This window comes from Ambystoma mexicanum, chromosome 13, assembly GCF_040938575.1.
Source record: "Ambystoma mexicanum isolate Mex_15411 chromosome 13, UKY_AmexF1_1, whole genome shotgun sequence".
NCBI lineage: Eukaryota > Metazoa > Chordata > Amphibia > Caudata > Ambystomatidae > Ambystoma > Ambystoma mexicanum.
The window spans coordinates 525,818,232-525,832,974 of NC_090938.1; the positions used below are offsets into that span (position 1 = coordinate 525,818,232).

The following is a 14,743-nucleotide window of genomic DNA, read 5'->3' on the forward strand; positions in this document are numbered from 1 at the left end:
AAACATGCATACCTATATGCAGAAAGAAAATTAATTAAAATATGTAACATATAATTACATCATAACATAAACTACCCACATCAATGGAACTTTGAGATGAACATAACCAAGGAAGTAATACATAACAACCCACTACAGTGAAACTCTCCAACATGTTCTAGTGGCAAAATATTGTAAACGAATTATAGCCCTAATGGAAAAATGCATCTTCACTCGATATAGTCTTTCAAATATAACGGTCTACCACAAACACGTTTAGTGCCAGCTATAGAGTGCTATTGGTCAAACATATCAAAACGATTTATTTCCGTAATTTTCTTCATCTCCTTCACCCACACACCTCCTCACTTTCCCAAATTTCATTTATATAGAACTCTCACCCTTATGCTTTGCATCAAGACACCTAAACACTATGTTGACATTCCACACTCTGCCATCCGAAACTCTTACAGTTCCATGTAATATCTCCACAACTTCCACAGGTTCAGACCAATTAACACCCTTTTCTGTCCTAGCTTGGAGAGGTTTTATGCATTCCCAGTCCCCTCTTTCAACCACACACTTCTTAGCCGCTTTCCCAACATCAAAGTGAGCTTTATTGCACATCTGTCTATTGGTAATTTCTTTCTGGCATGCCCTGTCCAATCAAGGTGGGCATACTCTGGTATTGGGTTTCCTCCCTCTCAACATCTCAAAAGGTGAAACTCCTGTGGTGGTATGAGGTGTAAACCTATGAGCCACGACTGTGTCTTCCTCCAATCACCATTCGCTGAGTTGGCAGAACTAATACTGCTCTTAATTACCCTATTAAATCTCTCTACAATTCCATTTGTCTCTGGATGATAAATCGAGCTGCTCTTGTACTCTTGTGCCATTCTTTAAAAAATATATATCCATTTCCTCAGACACAAGTTGAACACCATTATCCATCACAATGGTAGATGCATACCCTTCTCTCCTAAATATTTCATCCAAGAATTTCACAATATCCCTGTTAAAGATATTCTGGACCCAAGAAATCACCACTCACTGGGACAGCATATCCACCAAAACAATGCAATACTGCAAAGTTCCTTGATTCTTCACTGGTCCCACAATGTCCAAACCTACCCGCTCCCAAGGTATGGATGGAATAGACATCAATGGGCCTCATTACAACCCAGGCGTTAAGGGTTTAACGGCGCCGTAAAAGGTGTCAGCGCCGTTAAACCCTTAACGCCTGATTACGAGGTCCCCTTGCAGGTTGCACTTTAACGCCTACTTTTAGCAGGCGTTAAAAAACCAACCCGCAAAGGGACATAGGAGCTAATTACGGCACCGTAATTTACGGTGCCGTAATTAGCGCCTTCCCCATACCCATTGAGCCCTATAGGAGCACAAATGGGAATGGGGAAGGGCCAATGGTGAATGGGGAATTACCACCCCGCCAACCTTGGAATGGGGGGGTAATTCCGCCATTCACCATGGCGGAGTTGGTAATTTACCGGCGTCAACCATGGCGCTAATAGCGCCATGGTTACCGCCAGGGTCGTAATGAGGCCCAATGTCATGGGTTCCACTCTTGCAACCCGCCTTTTGGCAAAATCTTCACATATTGGACAATCTCTAATTAGTCTCTCCACCTGCAAATCTATGCCAGGCCACGAGTAGTCTTTGTCTTTTCAATTGTTTGGTTTTTTTCATGCCCTGATGACCTTCATCCACTATTTCCAAAGTCTTTCCTCTCACACCCGCAGGCGGAAACACGTTGTCTCCCCCTCAATGCCATAGCATCATTAATCAGCAACTCATCAAACACATACTTCACAGCATCAGGAATTGCACCTTTCCTTGACTTCTCTAAGTACTTCATCTGCTAACTGGCTTCCTGCCACACCTTTCCCGACACTACATCTTGATTAATACTCAGAACTTGATCCACTCTATTATCATTGTCATCCTCAACTACATTCGTCAACGTAGAAAGACAATCCGCTGCTTTGTTTTTTTACAGCCAGCACATATTCCATTTCCCAATTGTAATTCTGCAAACATGCAACCCACTTACGTATTCTAGAAGATACTTTATCTGAACCTTTCATGATCAAAATCTCCTTCAAAGGCTTGTGGTCTGATCTGATAACAAATCTTACACCCTACAGGAAAGGATGGAATTTATCAATCACCCACTTAATCGCCAACAATTCTTTTTCAATCATGGAGTAATTTTTTTCTGTATCCTTTAAAATTCTGACCTCAAACGCAATAGTATATTCCTTTGCCTCACTTCTCTGAGGAAGCACAGCACCCAAACCATGATTGCTTCCGTCTAGTACCACCGGCTCCTATCACATCTTCTTCCATCTCTCTTAATCGCTTTTACATCGCATCTTTCCTTCCCCACTCTCCATTCATATTCTATGTTCTCTGAGTACATCATTCATATGGAATGCTACAGTAAAGCCTCCCATTGTAGGACTCTGAACAGTATGCTGTCTGAACCTTACATTTCCACAGGGAGTTAAGTGCGTGAACCCGATGACTGTGGACAAATTCTTGTTTGCATTTCCCTAGGTCCTGCATTGCAGAGATTGTATTGCTGGCAAGCCTGGCAGTGATATGCCCATCAGAGCCGAATCATCAGGCTAACCACATTCTGCACTCAATGCAGCATAGTTCAATGTCATTGACAGAAGCCGGCACCATTGACTTGATACATTAGCGATGGCAGCCCATAGATTATTTGAGGGTAAATATAGGCCAGTTTCAAAAGTAGTTGGAACCTGTCTGACCTTGTGTGCAATAAAACACAACACTTACGTTGTAAAGTTCTGATATTAAGGCAGGCCCAATATAATTGGTTAGGGGAGGCTTGAACTAATCTCTGACACACTCCTTATTTAAACCGTTAAAAAAAAGTTTTAAATTGAGAATTTGTAATCATATTCAAGTCAAAATGTAGCCAAAAACGTACTGTTCATCGATATGAGACAACAAAAAGGATGAACTTTTTTATGCCAACACAAAAATATGCCAAAGAAGAAAAGAGCTGAAATGAGAACATAATCAAATGAAGACCCTCTTACCATTACTAGTGGCTGGAGAAAAGAACGAAGACAATGGCCCTCATTACGACCCAGGCGCTGGACCATGTGCTATTAGCACCATGGTCCATGCCGGTCTCCGGCATGGTGGATGGCGGAATTACCACCCCCATCACAAGGTTGGCGGGGGCGGTAATTCCCCATTCACCATTTGCCCTTCCCCATTCCCATTTAGCGCCATAGGGCATAATGGGGATGGGGAAGGCGCTAATTACGGCACCGTAAATTACGGTTGCCGTAATTAGCTCCAAGGTCCCTTAGCGGGTTGGATTTTAACGCCTGCAAAAAGCAGGCGTTAAAGCCTCCAACCCGCTAAGGGACCTTGTAATCAGGCGCTAATGGTTTAACGGCGCCGACGCTCTTCACGGCGCCGTTAAACCATTAGCGCCAGGGTCGTAATGAGGCCCAATATTATTTTACTAAAGAAACCAAAGAAAGCATCTCAAAATATTTGGACCCCAAGAGTTCCGATTACAAATAAATTGGAATGGCTAGTACTAACAGGAAGGGTATGGTATGGTGGACAAAAAGAATACAGTGAGGAAAATTAAAACATGCTCTCATACCAAATGAGCCCTTACTGAAAACTGGTGATGCATACAGTTCCTAAAGATTCCCCCAGATGTTATCAAATTTACACAGCAGCCTCCTTTAAAAGTGATGCTTACGAACACTGGCAAACCACTGTCACTTCTGCCTAACAGTCATACACAGTCGGGTTTAGTGTGATCACGGATCTGACATGGTCGGGAGCACTGCATAAAAGATGTTAGAAAAGAGGAGGAATAACACACCAGGCTTGGGTTGTCTACCTGGCAGAGGCTAAACCAGCTACTCCAAATCTTCAGGATTGCTTCCTTAGCAACTAGGATTGCATGGAATAAGAGGTACATGCCCCTCCCCCCAAAGAAAACAAATACAAAGGTTCACCTGATCTCCAAATCACATGTCCGAATTATGTTGGGGGGTTACACTTTCCCAGAAGTCAACCAAAACGGAGTGACCCCATTGTGATGCCATCGCACATGGGGGTGAGCTGCACCAGATTTCTTGCATGGCCACCACTGTGCCTCAAGTTTGATTCCGAGCGTAAACATTTTAACTGAAAAAAAATAACATTGAACTATTGCCCTGGACAAATAAGCACAATCCTCAGCCTCGTATTGATTGGTTTCAGCAAGCTCGCTCTAAGCCACCACTGCAGAATCCTCTTTCAGGCACTCGGGAGAGTTTGGTTGGCTGCCACTGGCTTGGTGGAGATTGAGACGTGCACCTGTGGGTCATCGGTATATATGTGTGTGTCCTGAGGATTATACCTGTTGTTGACATCACCCAACTGTCGAATTTGTGCAATACGGTGAAAGGTGATTGCTGTGAGTCTGGTGGACCTCAATGCAGATTCCAGCAGATCCCATGATCACCTGCTGGGTTGTGCTGGGTTGAAACCAGCTGGAAAGAGCCTTACCCTAGAAATTGCTACCCACAGGCGCACCATGACTCAAGTTCCCCAAAACCATGGTGATCAACATTGTCTAGATTCACTGAGGGGTCCAGAATCCCAAGGGCCGATTAAAGACCACATTCACCGCAAGGTTTTCCCTCACCATCCAGCACAATGCAGCTTCCACTCCAGTCATGAACACCTATTGTAGGTTGCCTCTTACCTAACTTTGCCACTTTATGTTTTTTTTTAAAGTTAACAGACAGATTGCAAGAAGCAGACAACGAATACATGGCAACGATTGCAGAGCTGGAGAAGCAGCTAAGCCAGGCCCGCAAGGAGCTGGAGACGTTGAAGGTAGGAACTGCCAAATACAGTCTGGGTGTTATTCAAATAAAATTCATAAAATATCTCTAGTTTTATAATCTGAAACACATTCATTCTATCGAAAGCTATGTATTCTCCATAGTATGCAAACTTAAGGGGGTACACAAGTCAAATGCACAGACTAACAATGCCTTGAAACATCCATGGTCAATCAAATCGTCCCTCAGGTGTGCTTTACAGTAGACATCTATGTTGTATGGAGAGGATACAAATCCCCTTGGCTGATCAGACAAATAGGACAAATAGTCAACATGGTTCTTAACCTTCACCCTGACCACAAAGGCAGGTAAGAGCTTAAAATACACTTATCTACGCATACATATATAAGGTCTCAAACTCATACATCCACTGTTGAACAGACTCATTGTGTTCTTACCCCTATGATTGTAAAGTGCTCTGTTGCTTCCTGAAACTAGGTCCATCCTCAATAAATACCCTAATAAAAACAAATATATAGATAAATGTAGGAAACAGACATTTTACCGGTCAACCCCATGATGTAACAGAATGATGTATGTATTGCTATACCAAGAAGGTCATTTTTGATTTAAAGTGCATCTTGTACTGCTGCGCGACCGCATCTACACATAGGATAAATGAGACTTAAACCCTAATTCACAGAAGCGATTTATAATGGCAAAACCCCATTGGAAATCGCTCTGTGAATCAGGGTCTTAGACTGCACGTCTTGTAACCTTTGCTACAACAAAAAACAAGTAATTGAACAAAATCAAAATGGAATGGCGCGGTTCAAGAAGTTGATTTTAATTATGGAAAAAGGGAATGAAAGAATAATTAAAATTATAATCACAGGATTATAATGTCTCATGGACAACCATATAAGCGAAATTGTCCCAGACAAGACATTTATTCAAATAATAGTGTCTCTTTATGACAGCATTTTATGTATTTGAAGTATCCTTTTTTCATATTAAATGCTTATTGGCCAGCAGGGGGGCAATGAGCTCCCACTAATGTCAGGTGTGAATGCACAATCAAAGCCCTTGTTCAGAAGGATCTGATGGATCCTGCACAGCACAGGCACAGTTTCTGAAAATAGCCTTTCCCCCCTTCTTCCGCCTACCCCCTGCACTACCTGCTTGTCCATCCCACACCACACCCTCCTCCTTTTGGCCTCCTACCTCTGCACTTTCCCCGCAGCCATCATCTCCTTCATCAGTCTATGGCCACCATTGGAAGTGGCAAGGAAGTCACTCCGTCTATGGCAGCCATCTTAAATTGGGAAAACCTACCAAATTCTGACAGGGTGCATGTCTGCACTCACCCTTTCATCAATGGGAACAATTTTTTTATTTTAGGTAGCTACCCTCCATTAGCACCCTTGACACAAGCCCTAGATGATAATAGTGTTAACAGCTGCGTTCAAGGGTGGGCGGGGTTGACCGTTACCAGCACACCCTGTCAAACAAGCCAATCCATGAACAATGGTGTAAACACTAAAATTAAGTGTGCATGTGTGTAGCCTCTTCTCTTACAGTAGATATCAGTATTGTACTGTAGTCCAAATTTGGTCTGCTCACATAAGATATAGTGATGTATTGGTCTCTATAGTTCACCAGGCTGTTGTGAGTTCCTAGAACCATCCATTAGTGATGTATTGGTCTCTATAGTTCACCAGAATGTTGTGAGTTCTTAGAACCATCCATTAATGATGTATTGGTCTCTATAGTTCACCAGAGGGTTGTGAGTTCTTACAACCATCAATTAGCGATGTATGGGTCTCTATAGTTTACCAAAGTGTTGTAAGTTCTTAGAAGCACCCATTACTGATGCATTTGTCTCTATAGTTCACCAGAGTGTTGTGAGTTCTTAGAACCATCCATTAGTGATGTATTGGCCTCTATAATTCACCAGGGTGTTGTGAGTTCCTAGAACCATCCATTAGTGATGTATTGGTCTCTATAGTTCACCAGGGTGTTGTGAGTTCTTAGAACAATCCATTAGTGATGTATTGGTCTCTAAAGTTCACCAAAGTGTGAGTTCTTAGAAGCACCCATTACTGATGCATTTGTCTCTATAGTTCACCAGAGTGTTGTGAGTTCTTAGAACCATCCATTAGTGATGTATTGGTCTCTATAGTTCACCAGGGTGTTGTGAGTTCTTAGAACCATCCATTAATGATGCATTGGTTTCTATAGTTCATCAGAGTGTTGTGAGTTCTTAGAACCATCCATTAGTGATGTATGTGTCACTATGGTTCGCCAAATTGTTGCGAGTACTTAGAAGTACCCATTACTGATGCATTTGTCTCTATTGTTCACCAGGGTGTTGTGAGTTCTTAGAACCATCCATTAGTGATGTATTGGCCTCTATAGTTCACCAGGGTGTTGTGAGTTCTTGGAACCATCCATTAATGATGTATTGGTCTCTATAGTTCACCAGAGTGTTGTGAATTCTTAGAACCATCCATTAGTGATGTATTGGCCTCTATAGTTCACCAGGGTGTTGTGAGATCTTAGAACAATCTATTAGTGATGTATTGGTCTCTAAAGTTCACCAAAGTGTGAGTTCTTAGAAGCACCCATTACTGATGCATTTGTCTCTATAGTTCACCAGGGTGTTGTGAGTTCTTACAACCATCCATTAGTGATGTATTGGTCTCTATAGTTCACCAGGGTGTTGTGAGTTCTTAGAACCATACATTAGTGATGTATTGGCCTCTATAGTTCAACAGGGTGTTGTGAGTTCTTAGTACCATCCATTAATGATGCATTGGTCTCTATAGTTCACCAGAATGTTGTGAGTTCTTAGAACCATCCATTAATGATGTATTGGTCTCTATAGTTCACCAGAGGGTTGTGAGTTCTTACAACCATCGATTAGCGATGTATGGGTCTCTATAGTTCACCAAAGTGTTGTAAGTTCTTAGAAGCACCCATTACTGATGCATTTGTCTCTATAGTTCACCAGAGTGTTGTGAGTTCTTAGAACCATCCATTAGCGATGTATTGGCCTCTATAATTCACCCGGGTGTTGTGAGTTCCTAGAACCATCCATTAGTGATGTATTGGTCTCTATAGTTCACCAGGGTGTTGTGAGTTCTTAGAACAATCCATTAGTGATGTATTGGTCTCTAAAGTTCACCAAAGTGTGAGTTCTTAGAAGCACCCATTACTGATACATTTGTCTCTATAGTTCACCAGGGTGTTGTGAGTTCTTAGAACCATCCATTAGTGACGTATTGGTCTCTATAGTTCACCAGGGTGTTGTGAGTTCTTAGAACCATACATTAGTGATGTATTGGCCTCTATAGTTCAACAGGGTGTTGTGAGTTCTTAGTACCATCCATTAGTGATGTATTGGCCTCTATAGTTCACCAGGGTGTTGTGAGTTATTAGAACCACCCATTAATGATGTACTGGTCTCTCTAGTTCACCAGAGTGTTGTGAGTTCTTAGAACCATCCATTAGTGATGTATGTGTCACTATGGTTCGCCAAATTGTTGCGAGTACTTAGAAGTACCCATTACTGATGCATTTGTCTCTATTGTTCACCAGGGTGTTGTGAGTTCTTAGAACCATCCATTAGTGATGTATTGGTCTCTATAGTTCACCAGGGTGTTGTGAGTTCTTAGAACCATACATTAGTGATGTATTGGCCGCTATAGTTCAACAGGGTGTTGTGAGTTCTTAGAACCATCCATTAATGATGCATTGGTCTCTATAGTTCACCAGAGTGTTGTGAGTTCTTAGAACCATCCATTAGTGATGTATGTGTCACTATGGTTCGCCAAATTGTTGCGAGTACTTAGAAGTACCCATTACTGATGCATTTGTCTCTTTTGTTCACCAGGGTGTTGCGAGTTCTTAGAACCATCCATTAGTGATGTATTGGCCTCTATAGTTCACCAGGGTGTTGTGAGTTCTTAGAACCATCCATAAATGATGTATTGGTCTCTATAGTTCACCAGAGTGTTGTGAATTCTTAGAACCATCCATTAGTGATGTATTGGCCTCTATAGTTCACCGGGGTGTTGTTAGTTCTTAGAACCATCAATTAGTGATGTATTGGCCTCTATAGTTCACCAGGGTGTTGTGAGTTCTTAGAACAATCCATTAGTGATGTATTGGTCTCTAAAGTTCACCAAAGTGTGAGTTCTTAGAAGCACCCATTACTGATGCATTTGTCTCTATAGTTCACCAGAGTGTTGTGAGTTCTAAGAACCATCCATTAGTGATGTATTGGTCTCTATAGTTCACCAGGGTGTTGTGAGTTCTTAGAACCATACATTAGTGATGTATTGGCCTCTATAGTTCAACAGGGTGTTGTGAGTTCTTAGAACCATCCATTAATGATGCATTGGTTTCTATAGTTCATCAGAGTGTTGTGAGTTCTTAGAACCATCCATTAGTGATGTATGTGTCACTATGGTTCGCCAAATTGTTGCGAGTACTTAGAAGTACCCATTACTGATGCATTTGTCTCTATTGTTCACCAGGGTGTTGTGAGTTCTTAGAACCATCCATTAGTGATGTATTGGCCTCTATAGTTCACCAGGGTGTTGTGAGTTCTTGGAACCATCCATTAATGATGTATTGGTCTCTATAGTTCACCAGAGTGTTGTGAATTCTTAGAACCATCCATTAGTGATGTATTGGCCTCTATAGTTCACCAGGGTGTTGTGAGATCTTAGAACAATCTATTAGTGATGTATTGGTCTCTAAAGTTCACCAAAGTGTGAGTTCTTAGAAGCACCCATTACTGATGCATTTGTCTCTATAGTTCACCAGGGTGTTGTGAGTTCTTACAACCATCCATTAGTGATGTATTGGTCTCTATAGTTCACCAGGGTGTTGTGAGTTCTTAGAACCATACATTAGTGATGTATTGGCCTCTATAGTTCAACAGGGTGTTGTGAGTTCTTAGTACCATCCATTAATGATGCATTGGTCTCTATAGTTCACCAGAATGTTGTGAGTTCTTAGAACCATCCATTAATGATGTATTGGTCTCTATAGTTCACCAGAGGGTTGTGAGTTCTTACAACCATCGATTAGCGATGTATGGGTCTCTATAGTTCACCAAAGTGTTGTAAGTTCTTAGAAGCACCCATTACTGATGCATTTGTCTCTATAGTTCACCAGAGTGTTGTGAGTTCTTAGAACCATCCATTAGCGATGTATTGGCCTCTATAATTCACCCGGGTGTTGTGAGTTCCTAGAACCATCCATTAGTGATGTATTGGTCTCTATAGTTCACCAGGGTGTTGTGAGTTCTTAGAACAATCCATTAGTGATGTATTGGTCTCTAAAGTTCACCAAAGTGTGAGTTCTTAGAAGCACCCATTACTGATACATTTGTCTCTATAGTTCACCAGGGTGTTGTGAGTTCTTAGAACCATCCATTAGTGACGTATTGGTCTCTATAGTTCACCAGGGTGTTGTGAGTTCTTAGAACCATACATTAGTGATGTATTGGCCTCTATAGTTCAACAGGGTGTTGTGAGTTCTTAGTACCATCCATTAGTGATGTATTGGCCTCTATAGTTCACCAGGGTGTTGTGAGTTATTAGAACCACCCATTAATGATGTACTGGTCTCTCTAGTTCACCAGAGTGTTGTGAGTTCTTAGAACCATCCATTAGTGATGTATGTGTCACTATGGTTCGCCAAATTGTTGCGAGTACTTAGAAGTACCCATTACTGATGCATTTGTCTCTATTGTTCACCAGGGTGTTGTGAGTTCTTAGAACCATCCATTAGTGATGTATTGGTCTCTATAGTTCACCAGGGTGTTGTGAGTTCTTAGAACCATACATTAGTGATGTATTGGCCGCTATAGTTCAACAGGGTGTTGTGAGTTCTTAGAACCATCCATTAATGATGCATTGGTCTCTATAGTTCACCAGAGTGTTGTGAGTTCTTAGAACCATCCATTAGTGATGTATGTGTCACTATGGTTCGCCAAATTGTTGCGAGTACTTAGAAGTACCCATTACTGATGCATTTGTCTCTTTTGTTCACCAGGGTGTTGCGAGTTCTTAGAACCATCCATTAGTGATGTATTGGCCTCTATAGTTCACCAGGGTGTTGTGAGTTCTTAGAACCATCCATAAATGATGTATTGGTCTCTATAGTTCACCAGAGTGTTGTGAATTCTTAGAACCATCCATTAGTGATGTATTGGCCTCTATAGTTCACCGGGGTGTTGTTAGTTCTTAGAACCATCAATTAGTGATGTATTGGCCTCTATAGTTCACCAGGGTGTTGTGAGTTCTTAGAACAATCCATTAGTGATGTATTGGTCTCTAAAGTTCACCAAAGTGTTAGTTCTTAGAAGCACCCATTACTGATGCATTTGTCTCTATAGTTCACCAGGGTGTTGTGAGTTCTTAGAACCATCCATTAGTGACGTATTGGTCTCTATAGTTCACCAGGGCGTTGTGAGTTCTTAGAACCATACATTAGTGATGTATTGGCCGCTATAGTTCAACAGGGTGTTGTGAGTTCTTAGAACCATCCATTAATGATGCATTGGTCTCTATAGTTCACCAGAGTGTTGTGAGTTCTTAGAACCATCCATTAGTGATGTATGTGTCACTATGGTTCGCCACATTGTTGCGAGTACTTAGAAGTACCCATTACTGATGCATTTGTCTCTTTTGTTCACCAGGGTGTTGCGAGTTCTTAGAACCATCCATTAGTGATGTATTGGCCTCTATAGTTCACCAGGGTGTTGTGAGTTCTTAGAACCATCCATTAATGATGTATTGGTCTCTCTAGTTCACCAGAGTGTTGTGAATTCTTAGAACCATCCATTAGTGATGTATTGGCCTCTATAGTTCACCAGGGTGTTGTGAGTTCTTAGAACCATCCATTAATGATGTATTGGTCTCTCTAGTTCACCAGAGTGTTGTGAGTTCTTAGAACCATCCATTAGTGATGTATTGGCCTCTATAGTTCACCGGGGTGTTGTGAGTTCTTGGAACCATCAATTAGTGATGTATTGGCCTCTATAGTTCACCAGGGTGTTGTGAGTTCTTAGAACAATCCATTAGTGATGTATTGGTCTCTAAAGTTCACCAAAGTGTGAGTTCTTAGAAGCACCCATTACTGATGCATTTGTCTCTATAGTTCACCAGGGTGTTGTGAGTTCTTAGAACCATCCATTAATGATGTATTGGTCTCTAAAGTTCACCAAAGTGTTGTGAGTTCTTACAACCATCGATTAGCGATGTATGGGTCTCTATAGTTCGCCAAAGTGTTGTAAGTTCTTAGAAGCACCCATTACTGATGCATTTGTCTCTATAGTTCACCAGAGTGTTGTGAGTTCTTAGAACCATCCATTAGTGATGTATTGGCCTCTATAATTCACCAGGGTGTTGTGAGTTCTTAGAACCATCCATTAGTGATGTATTGGTCTCTATAGTTCACCAGGGTGTTGTGAGTTCTTAGAACAATCCATTAGTGATGTATTGGTCTCTAAAGTTCACCAAAGTGTGAGTTCTTAGAAGCACCCATTATTGATGCATTTGCCTCTATAGTTCACCAGGGTGTTGTGAGTTCTTAGAACCATCCATTAGTGATGTATTGGTCTCTATAGTTCACCAGGGTGTTGTGAGTTCTTAGAACCATACATTAGTGATGTATTGGCCTCTATAGTTCAACAGGGTGTTGTGAGTTCTTAGTACCATCCATTAGTGATGTATTGGCCTCTATAGTTCACCAGGGTGTTGTGAGTTCTTAGAACCACCCATTAATGATGTATTGGTCTCTCTAGTTCACCAGAGTGTTGTGAGTTCTTAGAACCATCCATTAGTGATGTATGTGTCACTATGGTTCGCCAAATTGTTGCGAGTACTTAGAAGTACCCATTACTGATGCATTTGTCTCTATTGTTCACCAGGGTGTTGTGAGTTCTTAGAACCATCCATTAGTGATGTATTGGCCTCTATAGTTCACCAGGGTGTTGTGAGTTCTTGGAACCATCCATTAATGATGTATTGGTCTCTATAGTTCACCAGAGTGTTGTGAATTCTTAGAACCATCCATTAGTGATGTATTGGCCTCTATAGTTCACCAGGGTGTTGTGAGATCTTAGAACAATCTATTAGTGATGTATTGGTCTCTAAAGTTCACCAAAGTGTGAGTTCTTAGAAGCACCCATTACTGATGCATTTGTCTCTATAGTTCACCAGGGTGTTGTGAGTTCTTACAACCATCCATTAGTGATGTATTGGTCTCTATAGTTCACCAGGGTGTTGTGAGTTCTTAGAACCATACATTAGTGATGTATTGGCCTCTATAGTTCAACAGGGTGTTGTGAGTTCTTAGTACCATCCATTAATGATGCATTGGTCTCTATAGTTCACCAGAATGTTGTGAGTTCTTAGAACCATCCATTAATGATGTATTGGTCTCTATAGTTCACCAGAGGGTTGTGAGTTCTTACAACCATCGATTAGCGATGTATGGGTCTCTATAGTTCACCAAAGTGTTGTAAGTTCTTAGAAGCACCCATTACTGATGCATTTGTCTCTATAGTTCACCAGAGTGTTGTGAGTTCTTAGAACCATCCATTAGCGATGTATTGGCCTCTATAATTCACCCGGGTGTTGTGAGTTCCTAGAACCATCCATTAGTGATGTATTGGTCTCTATAGTTCACCAGGGTGTTGTGAGTTCTTAGAACAATCCATTAGTGATGTATTGGTCTCTAAAGTTCACCAAAGTGTGAGTTCTTAGAAGCACCCATTACTGATGCATTTGTCTCTATAGTTCACCAGGGTGTTGTGAGTTCTTAGAACCATCCATTAGTGACGTATTGGTCTCTATAGTTCACCAGGGTGTTGTGAGTTCTTAGAACCATACATTAGTGATGTATTGGCCTCTATAGTTCAACAGGGTGTTGTGAGTTCTTAGTACCATCCATTAGTGATGTATTGGCCTCTATAGTTCACCAGGGTGTTGTGAGTTATTAGAACCACCCATTAATGATGTACTGGTCTCTCTAGTTCACCAGAGTGTTGTGAGTTCTTAGAACCATCCATTAGTGATGTATGTGTCACTATGGTTCGCCAAATTGTTGCGAGTACTTAGAAGTACCCATTACTGATGCATTTGTCTCTATTGTTCACCAGGGTGTTGTGAGTTCTTAGAACCATCCATTAGTGATGTATTGGTCTCTATAGTTCACCAGGGTGTTGTGAGTTCTTAGAACCATACATTAGTGATGTATTGGCCGCTATAGTTCAACAGGGTGTTGTGAGTTCTTAGAACCATCCATTAATGATGCATTGGTCTCTATAGTTCACCAGAGTGTTGTGAGTTCTTAGAACCATCCATTAGTGATGTATGTGTCACTATGGTTCGCCAAATTGTTGCGAGTACTTAGAAGTACCCATTACTGATGCATTTGTCTCTTTTGTTCACCAGGGTGTTGCGAGTTCTTAGAACCATCCATTAGTGATGTATTGGCCTCTATAGTTCACCAGGGTGTTGTGAGTTCTTAGAACCATCCATAAATGATGTATTGGTCTCTATAGTTCACCAGAGTGTTGTGAATTCTTAGAACCATCCATTAGTGATGTATTGGCCTCTATAGTTCACCGGGGTGTTGTTAGTTCTTAGAACCATCAATTAGTGATGTATTGGCCTCTATAGTTCACCAGGGTGTTGTGAGTTCTTAGAACAATCCATTAGTGATGTATTGGTCTCTAAAGTTCACCAAAGTGTTAGTTCTTAGAAGCACCCATTACTGATGCATTTGTCTCTATAGTTCACCAGGGTGTTGTGAGTTCTTAGAACCATCCATTAGTGACGTATTGGTCTCTATAGTTCACCAGGGTGTTGTGAGTTCTTAGAACCATACAT

The 14,743-nt window shown here is 41.4% G+C and overlaps 1 protein-coding gene across 3 annotated transcripts in view; it reads left to right on the forward strand.

Moving 5' to 3' along the window:
- FMNL1 (formin like 1) overlaps nucleotides 1-14,743 on the forward strand; it is a 593,200-nt gene that overhangs the window by 464,968 nt on the left and 113,489 nt on the right. For all 3 annotated transcript variants that reach the window (XM_069634229.1, XM_069634230.1, XM_069634228.1), the window contains exon 13: nucleotides 4,780-4,881. In XM_069634229.1, coding sequence (XP_069490330.1) covers nucleotides 4,780-4,881 — 102 coding nt within the window. The remainder of the gene's footprint in view (nucleotides 1-4,779; nucleotides 4,882-14,743) is intronic.